We start from the raw sequence: 8,942 nt of genomic DNA, 5'->3' as shown, positions 1-8,942 counted from the left end.
GGGGCGTGGTCAGAGGCAATGATTGATCTGGAGGTGGGCGTGGCCTGGTCGCTGTGTGGGCGTGGCGGGCGGCTCGGTCGCGCGCCCCGCGGAGGTTTGTCCCTCGCCGGCCGCCGTCGCGCCGCCGGCCCCGCCCGCCATATTGAGCCCGGCGGCCGGTGGAGCGGCGATGGGTGAGGGGGCGAGCGGCGGGGCCGGCCCGGGGCCCCGGGAGGGGATGAGGCGAGGACTGGGGAGTCCGGCGGGCGAGGGGGAGCGGGGCCGAGCGCCGGGCGGGGCGCTGGGGGAGCTCGCCGCGCGCTCCGCCCCGCGGAGGGGGCGGGTCCCGCGCCGCGGCCTCGCCCGCAGCCCCGGCGGGGCCCCCGGTGCTCCCCGCGCTCGGCCCGCAGGCACGGGGCTCCTCGGGCCCCCTGTGGCCCGGCCCGGCCTCTCCGTGTGCCCCTGGAGCTCTCGGAGCCCCTGCTGCTCCACCCCCGGACCCCACTGTTCCTCTGTAGCCCCCACTTGCGCCCCCAGCTTCCCTGTTTCTCCCCTGCACCCCTGGAGGGTTTCTGCCTCCTGCCATGCTCCCCCGTGGCCCTTGGCCTGCGCCCTCGCAGCTCCCCTCGGCCCCCTCAGAGCTCCTGCAGCCCCCGAGCTGCACTCCTGGAGCTCCCAAGTGTTCCCCTCAGCTTTCTTCCCAGGCCCAGCTCTCCCATCCTAACGCTTTTTCTTCTCCTGTCTCTACTGTTGTGGTTACCTGAGCCTCAAACCCACTGCCTTCCCCTCCCGCCATGTCCTGTCCATTTGGAGCCCCCGTGTTGTGTCCTGGGGGGTTCCTGTGGCGCCCCCTGTTCCCCTGCGTGACAAGGACTCTGCGCTGACACACACTGAGGTTCCTGCCCTGGGCTCTGTCCCCCCCGGTTGCCCCAGTGCTGCAGCTGCCCCTGCCCCACTGGACCCTGTCACCCATCTCGGGGTGTCTCTGCATTGCTGGGGTCTGGCCCCAGGGCAGCCCCACACCTCGTCCCTCGCTGGGGACCTGCACAGCTCTCTGGAGCTCAGCCTAAGCTTTAAAACCTGATTGAGAGCTGTTTATAAACCTCCAGCTGATTTTCTTTACTCACCACTAAGTGGTGCAAACTGGAAATCAGCAATCAGAAAAGGAAACGGTGAAGCAATTGATGTGATCTGATCTGAGTTGCTTCACAGCTCAGATTTCACTTCCAGTAAATGCTCTGTGATCACCCTGCCCTTTCCCTAAGTCATCTAGGTTCTCCTTAGGTCAAATAGGATCCAGAGGAGGATTTTAACACCTTGGTGTTGTTATTGTTGTTTACACTGTGGGAAGCAAGTGCGGGAAAAGCTGACTCTGGGCTGACATCGTGTTGAGCTCTGCCGAGCAAACGCTACAGCCACAAATGCCCTAAAACTGCTGGGTAGTTTTCTCCCTCCTCAAAGGAGCATAAAAAGGAAAAAGCCCATGTGTGTGCTTTTTAAAGAGCTGTGATTATTGGATTCCAGCACAAAACTGGGCAAAGGGGGACTCCCAATTTACTGACCAATTTGTTTAACCTCTCCATAAGAGCATTGTTCTGCCTGTAAAGCAGGGATTACACCACAGCCACACAGATTAAATTCCTTGTAAACCGCTTGGGGTTGAGAGAGAGCATGGAAGGCTTCTTCCTGCTCGAGGAAGCCTGCGTCTGTGAGGCTGTAGCCTCTCGGTGGATTCACAGCACCCTAACAAGCTGCTGCTTGTCCCCAGAGCGTCGGGAGCTATCTGGAGCCACATCTATAGCTGGCAGCAAACAGGAGATGGGAGAAGGGCTGAGCAAAGCTGCGCTGGGCTGGAAGTGATTGCTGGGTCGCTGTTGTCACTGGGGCGCGGTGAGCAGAGGAGCCTCAATAATCAATCTTTTCCTTTCAGTATTAAGGACTGAAGACAGAACCGCACAGTGAAAAGCGGAGAAGCCCCCTGGAAGCAGAGCCCTGCGCACCCTCTGTTGTTATGGCAGGGGGACGACGGGGCCCCAACCGCACCTCCTACTGCCGAAATCCCCTCTGCGAGCCCGGGGCCGCTGGCGGCTCCGGCCATTCCACAAGCTCCTCGGTCACAGGTGTGCGCTCACGCACCAGGTACGTCTGCCTCTGCACGTCCTCGCACCGGACAGGCCAGCCCCTGGCTTTGCTGTTTTGGAGAGACAACTGAGCTCTTAAAGTTTTCCCCTTGCATGTGGCCTCACTTTAGGCTGTCAGCCTTCTGTTCTAGAAAGCCTGAGCTGACCCACCCGTGTCCACCCTGCACCAGGAGTCTTTGTGCAGTCACATTTCAAGACGTCTTCCTCATGTCAGGATGTTCAACAGGAGTCAGTGCTCTGTAGTTCCTTTGAAACCCACACCCAGATTCCTTTGGCTGTTGTTATTTAGGGGCTGCAAATCGGGAGAGATCTATCTAGGATATATTAGTTCCCCCTCCTTTGATTAAAGCGCTGCTGTCTGGGGTTGTGTGCATGCTCACACAGGAATATCCACCTCTGGCTGAACTTGTTTTTCTTCCATAGTTGAATAGGAGTTGAAGAATGAGAAAGGGCTTGTGCTTAATTGCTCTGTATTTCAAGTTCAAGCACTCTCAGAAATGTAAATAGCATCTTGAGGCCTAAAAGCTTCCAATTAATTAAGAGGGCCACTGATTGCCCCTTGAACAGCACAACACAGCCACAGCTTTAGAACCTGACTCAGCGCAAGGGGTTTAATATCAAATGACCTGGTGCCATAGACTGGCCTGGTTCCAGACATCGCTTCACTGGGTAAATTCCCGCTCGCGTCTGCCTGGATCGGTTGTCCTGGGTATCCTCAGGGGACTGACGCTTCTGGTTTGTGGCAGCCACTGACTGAGAGTCAGTGTAGGTTTCTTAGTCGGTACTAGACCACCAACTTCTCCATCGGAGTTTGTGGGCTGGAGGACAGCACTTGTCTTTTTCTCAGGGAAGTGACCACTGGCTTTTGGTTTGTCTTCATAGAAGCGGTTCAGGTACTGGCCTTTCCAGCCCCCCTTTGGCAGCTCAGACAGTCGTTCCCCTCCGGCACTGCAAGATCCCGGAGCTGCCTGTGGAGAGGAGCGTGCTGTTTGAACTCCAGCTCTTCTTCTGTCACCTCGTTGCACTGTTTGTCCACTACATCAACATCTACAAGACGGTGTGGTGGTACCCGCCCTCCCACCCGCCCTCGCACACGTCACTGGTAAGCACAGAAGTACAGCTGCTCTCTGGGGGTATCCCAGGTTGTCTCCTGGGTGTTAAACACAGAGTTTGCTCAATATCTTTGATGCAAGCTACACAGGGCTCCACAGCCCTGGGCTTGCTCCTCTGGCTGCTTGGCATTCTCTTCCTGGTCTTGGAATAGAGAGCCCGAGGAGAAGAGGAATGACTTGGGAGCTTCTCTGTTAAATGTGGGGTTCTGCTGCCTGACAGAAAGTGGAATCATTTTGGTTTTGTCACCGCAGAACTTTCATCTCATTGACTTCAACGTGCTGACAGTGACCACCATCGTCCTGGCGCGACGGCTGATCAGTGCTGTTGTGAAGGAGGTAAAGTCCCCAGGCGGATCTCGGAACCCTTCTGTGCTGTCAGGCGAAATGTGAAGCTCTGTTTCCCTTTTGCTGTTCCAAACTCCTGTCCTTTTCCAAAAAAATGTGTGCTGTGTCTAAGTCAGAAACTCGTGCATGGTTTCGGATGGGAAGCACACATCCCGGCCTACGGAAGCCTCTGCTTCCTGGTGGCGGTCAAACAGAGCCTCTTGCTAGTTCTTCCTTTATGCATATAAAGTTGATTTTACAGATTGAGCTCTGCTCATTTGCTGTTTGCTTCCTGCAGGGAGGGCAAATGAGTCTCCCCTCCGCCCAGCTCTTTCTTCTCTCCCCGCAGGCTTCCCAGAGTGGAAAAGTCTCCCTGCCACGCTCTGTTTTCTTGGTGATCACTCGATTTGCTGTTCTCACTGGCGCAGGCTGGAGTTTGTGTCGATCGATAATCCACCTTTTCAGAACCTACTCTTTTCTTAATCTCCTGTTCCTGTGTTACCCGTAAGTATCCCCTCTGGCACATTTCTGAGGCTGCTTCAGTGCAGTGGGCGTTGCTCAGTTGAAATGAAGCTTGAGAGTAAATAAGCACTTAATCTGCCCTTTTCTCTCTTGCTTTGTCACATTTCTTCTTGGTGGCAGGGTGTACGTTTAACGTTTGCCCATATTTCAGTTTTAATGTAAGCATTAATTATAGTTCTTAGATTGCTCATCCTCTAAAAAGGATTAAATACTTTCCTCGTTGTATTCAGAGAATTCAACCCTTGTCTCCAGTTTACCTGAGCCCTTCAGTGCTTCTGCCAGGGGAGCAACCCAAAGAGCTTCCCTGCTTTACACTGACTGACAAAAGGTAGCCAGTTGTGGCCAGTCAGGCGGTGAGAGTAGCTCCCTCCTCTGTAGTAGATGGAGGAGGAAGCATCTCATAAAGACCTGAGACGTGTTGTTTGTGTTTGAGATCACGTTGCTGAAGCTGTTTTCCAGAGATTCTGTAGGCACTAGATCAGTGTAGGAGGGGGTGGTGGCAATGCTGAGCTGCGGCCAGCAAAGACGTCACAGCGAGAGCTCACATGGGAGTAACCACCTCTCTGCGCTTTGTGCTCCAGGTTTGGGATGTACATCCCCTTCCTTCAGCTGAACTGTGACTTGCGGAAGACGGGCCTCTTCTCCCAGGTAGCCAGCTTCGGTCTCCGAGAGACCAGCGAGGTGAACGCCAGGAGCAGAGACTACCTGACAGTCCTAAAGGAGACCTGGAAGCAGCACACTCGGCAGATGTACGGCATGGAGGCCATGCCCACTCACGCCTGCTGCCTCTCCCCAGACCTCATCCGCAATGAGGTGGAATACCTGAAAATGGACTTTAACTGGCGGATGAAGGAGGTGCTGGTGAGCTCCATGCTCAGTGCCTACTATGTGGCCTTTGTGCCGGTCTGGTTTGTGAAGGTGAGTGAGGGCCACGCCTTGTCCAGGTGTGGGGTGGCTGAGGAGGGGGAAACTGGGGTGGGGAGGGGGTCTGCTCTCCTGCTTAGCTGGGACATGGAAGAGGTGAGTTTGGGGCTGGTCTGTGGCACAGGCAGCTGCATCAAACCCACTTACAGAGACCCTGTGAAAAGTCAGAAGCTAAACTATCTAGTTTTAGCTTTACTTAAACTCTGGATGACAGAGGACAACGTTGTCCTGATAAAGCGCATTCTGACTGTGATGAGTGTGAGGATCTGTTGAGGAGCTGTGTCTCCCTCCTCACACCCCATGGAGCTGGAAGGGCTCCAGGCAGCCAGTTCTTCGCACACTGACCACTTGCGAGAGCAGAGCAGCAGGAGAAGGGGGCTGATGTCCGTAAGTGAGACAGTATGCAGGAGGATGGACCTCATTAGGGTTCTTAGCTGCTCCTGTGTGTTGTACAATGAGACAAATGTCTTGTAGTAAACATGTCAGACCTCAGGGACATATTTCCCTTCCCCTGAGGAACTGCTGCTCCCACCATTGTCAGCTGAGCCATGGAGAGCATCAGGAGCTGTCTCCCCATGTTTGACGATAGCACAAATGTGTGGCTGTGGTGCGTTCAGGAGCCGTAGAGCAGCCGTCCTATGTGGGCACTGCTTTTTCACGCAGGATTAGCAGCTACCGTGGAAAAGCCCTCCTGTTACCTGCCTGAGCGCTTTGTGTTTTGATGGCTTTGTCGGGCGAGGCTGTCCAAACACGCTGTCACACATCCTTCTTGTCTCCCCGCAGAACACTCAGTACTACGACAAGCGCTGGTCGTGTGAGCTCTTCCTGCTGGTTTCCATCAGCACGTCGGTGATCCTGATGCAGTACCTGCTGCCTGCGCGCTACTGCGACCTGCTCCACAAAGCTGCTGCTCACCTGGGCTGCTGGCAGAAGGTCGACCCAGCCCTCTGCTCCAACGTGCTCCAGCACCAGTAAGGAACTCTCCTGGGGTCAGCGCTGGAGTTTTCTCCCAGCTGGCCTGCCTGTCGGCATGAATGGAGGCTGGATGGCGAGCTCGGCTTTCCAGCCGCCTCTCCTCCTCTTGTTGCTCACAGCTGGCAGCTCATTTACTGCTGCGGCCAGCGCTGCGGGAGCTGCTCCAACGTTATCCCAGCTGAGGGTGGGAAGGCAGCAGACCCCAACTTCAGCTGTGGAAGGAGAAACCAGAGCCCTCTGCTTGTTCCCTGCAGGTGGACAGAGGAGTGCATGTGGCCGCAGGGAGTGTTGGTGAAACACAGCAAGAACGTGTACAAAGCCGTGGGTCACTACAACGTGGCAGTGCCCTCAGACGTCTCACACTTCCGATTTCACGTAAGAAAGGTCACTTCTCCTTGCTGGGGACGGTGGTGTCCCACCTCGACAGGGTTGCAGGACAGCTGCCCCTGGGGCGGAACGAGCTGGGTTCCGTGCAGTGTTTCACATCAGTCACAGAATCACTGAGGTTGGAAAAGGCCTCTAAGATTATCGAGGCCGGCCGTAAAACCCAACACTGCCAAGCCCACTGCTAAACCATGTCCCTTCACAGACCTTTTAAATCACTCCAGGGATGGGAACTCCTCCACTGCCCTGGGCAGCCTCTGCCAGTGCTTGACAGGCCTCTTGGGGAAGAAACTTTTCCTGATATCAAACCTAAACCTCTGCTGGCACAACTTGAGGCCGTTTCCTCTCATCTCCTCTCTTGTTACTTGGGAGAAGAGGCCAGCTCCCACCTTGCTGCTTTCTGGGAGCTGCAGAGGGCGACAAGGTCTCTCCTCAGCCTCCTCTAGGCTAAGCAGCACCAGGGTTCTCATCTGCTCCTCGCAGCCTCTGGGCTCAGACCCTTCCCAGCTCTGTTCCCCTTCTCCAGACGTGCTCCAGCGCCAGTCCTGCGTCTCCCATCGGTGCTGCCAGAAGGTGACTGGCCTGGGCAGCATGGGGCTCCATCCGGAGTCCTTCATGGGTCAATATGTTTCCAGGGGGGAATTGCAGTGCACCAGTTTCTGCCTCGCACCTTGTGTGGAAAGTGCATCCCAAAGGCTCTGACCCCGCTTGGTGCCTTATTGTGGTCTTTCCCGCAGTTCTTTTTCAGCAAACCACTGAGAATCCTCAACATCCTGATCCTGCTGGAGGGAGCCGTCATCTTCTACCAGCTTTACTCGCTCATCTCTTCGGAGAAGTGGCACCAGACGATCTCGCTGGCTCTGATCCTCTTCAGCAATTACTACGCCTTCTTCAAGCTGCTGCGTGACCGTCTGGTGCTGGGCAAAGCCTACTCGTACTCTGCCAGCAGAGACTCGGAGCAGAAGTTGAATTAAAACAATTGCACTGATGCTCAGCTTACGACAGAACAAACAAAACCAGGAACCCTCAGAGCTTTGTATTTTTGTTACCACTGCTTTTTTTTCTTTGATAACTGATGTAATTAAAAGGAAAAAACATATTTTTTTACTCCCAACAGTTGTTTGTGTGTGTGTTGTCTGGTGAGACCTCCTGAGAGGGGCTCCTCCTGTTCGCGTTGGAGAGAAGGGATTTATTAGCAACGGCTTGGAGAGATGTGAACGCTGCTGCTTCCGCTGGAGACCGAGCAGGAAGATGGGAATTGCAGGTACGATAAAGCTCACAGCTTCCAGCCTGGGATCCTGCACAAGGTGAGTCCTGATCCTGTGCTCTTGGGGATCCCACGGGATCTGCACCCCAATGCTCTGTGGGCACAGGGGAGGCTGTGGTGCTCGCTGCGGTGGGTTTTAAGCTGCTGAGGAGCGAGGGGACGGGGGGTCCGGGGGGTCCCGGTGGCCGGAGGAGGAGGAAGGGGCAGCGGGGCGAGCCCTGAGCCGCTGTGACCGGCCGGGGCAGGTGGAGCTCCCGGTGCCCCCGGTACCGGATCGGCCTGTGAGCATCGCCGGCATCGCCGCCGCCAGGGGGAGCCCGGAGCCCGCTCCTCATCCCGGTTCCGATCCCAGTCCCGGTCCTAATCCTGGTCCTGGTGCGTGCTCCTGATCCTGTTTCTCATCCCAAACCCAGACCTGATCCCGGTCCTGGTGCTGCTCCTGATCCCGGTTCCGATCCCAACCCCGGTCCTGATCCTGGTGCCCAGTCCTGGCACTCCCCATCCAGGTCCTGGTGGCCAGCGCTGATCCTGCTCCTGGTGCCTGGTTCCACTCCTGGTGCTGCTCCCAGTGCCGGTTCCGATCCAGCAGCGCCGCTCCTGGGGCCACAGGATTCCCCCGCCCCGGGCTGATCACTGAGAATGAAACCAGAGATCAAACACCGGACCGAGACCGGACTCGGTGGTGCCCTGGTCCAGCCGTTCTCCAGCTGTGCCAGGACGTCACCCCGAGGGGCGAGGTGACCCCAGGCACAGCACGGGGGTCCCGGCCGAGCCCCGCTGCCTGCCCCGAGCACCCCAAACCCTCACCCCGGGGACACCGGGAGCGAAGCCACCGCCATTCACCCATTTGTTCTTAGGGCACGTCGAGAAAAAGGCAGGAGGGGCGGAAAAGACGAGGGATGGGGATGGCAGGGAGCCCCGCGGGCAGCACGAGGGGATGGGGACAGAACGGAGCCCCCTGTGCACACGGGGGACGCGGCGGCTGAGGGGCAGGGGGCTCCGCTGGCCGAGGGCCTGGGGAGGCCGCGGGGAGCCCCTCGGCATCCCAGCAGCTCCTGGGGGGCTCGGGGTCTGTCCCCTGGCTCCCGGCTCCCCTCAGCCAGGGCCGGATTCGGGCTCTGGCCGGGGTGGCCGGGGGGGATGGAGGTGTCGGGGTGTGCCTGCGCCCCGGCCCCCTCCCCACCGCCGCAGGAGGAAACGGCCGTGTCCAGCCTTTCCCGAGGATGAGGGTTTCCTTCCTCCCATTGAGCGGGGACCCTGAGGTTAGCACGCAGCCATGGGGCTCTCGGCACGGGACGGGGGGCACCTGGCAGC

The 8,942-nt window shown here is 57.3% G+C and overlaps 1 protein-coding gene across 4 annotated transcripts; it reads left to right on the top strand.

Annotated features, from left to right (window-relative positions):
* Window positions 1-111: 111 nt before the first annotated feature.
* TMEM39B (transmembrane protein 39B) lies at window positions 112-7,475 on the top strand. Of its 4 annotated transcripts, none has more exons than XM_069875163.1 (9): window positions 112-173; window positions 1,910-2,118; window positions 3,003-3,222; window positions 3,485-3,568; window positions 3,906-4,060; window positions 4,660-4,996; window positions 5,786-5,973; window positions 6,232-6,352; window positions 7,099-7,475. In XM_069875163.1, the coding sequence occupies exons 2-9, from the start codon at window positions 1,991-1,993 to the stop codon at window positions 7,333-7,335; spliced, it is 1,470 nt and encodes a 489-aa protein (XP_069731264.1). In that variant the 5' UTR covers window positions 112-173; window positions 1,910-1,990; the 3' UTR covers window positions 7,336-7,475. The 4 variants fall into 4 exon arrangements, with proteins under 4 accessions (XP_069731264.1, XP_069731262.1, XP_069731265.1 ...); XM_069875161.1 differs by lacking the exon at window positions 112-173 and adding an exon at window positions 885-1,208; XM_069875164.1 differs by lacking the exon at window positions 112-173 and adding an exon at window positions 1,260-1,835.
* Window positions 7,476-8,942: the final 1,467 nt, after the last annotated feature.

Source organism: Phaenicophaeus curvirostris, chromosome 23, assembly GCF_032191515.1.
Source record: "Phaenicophaeus curvirostris isolate KB17595 chromosome 23, BPBGC_Pcur_1.0, whole genome shotgun sequence".
Taxonomy (NCBI): Eukaryota; Metazoa; Chordata; class Aves; order Cuculiformes; family Cuculidae; genus Phaenicophaeus; species Phaenicophaeus curvirostris.
Note: the sequence above shows the minus strand (reverse complement) of the source record. Positions and strands in the feature narration are given on the sequence as shown.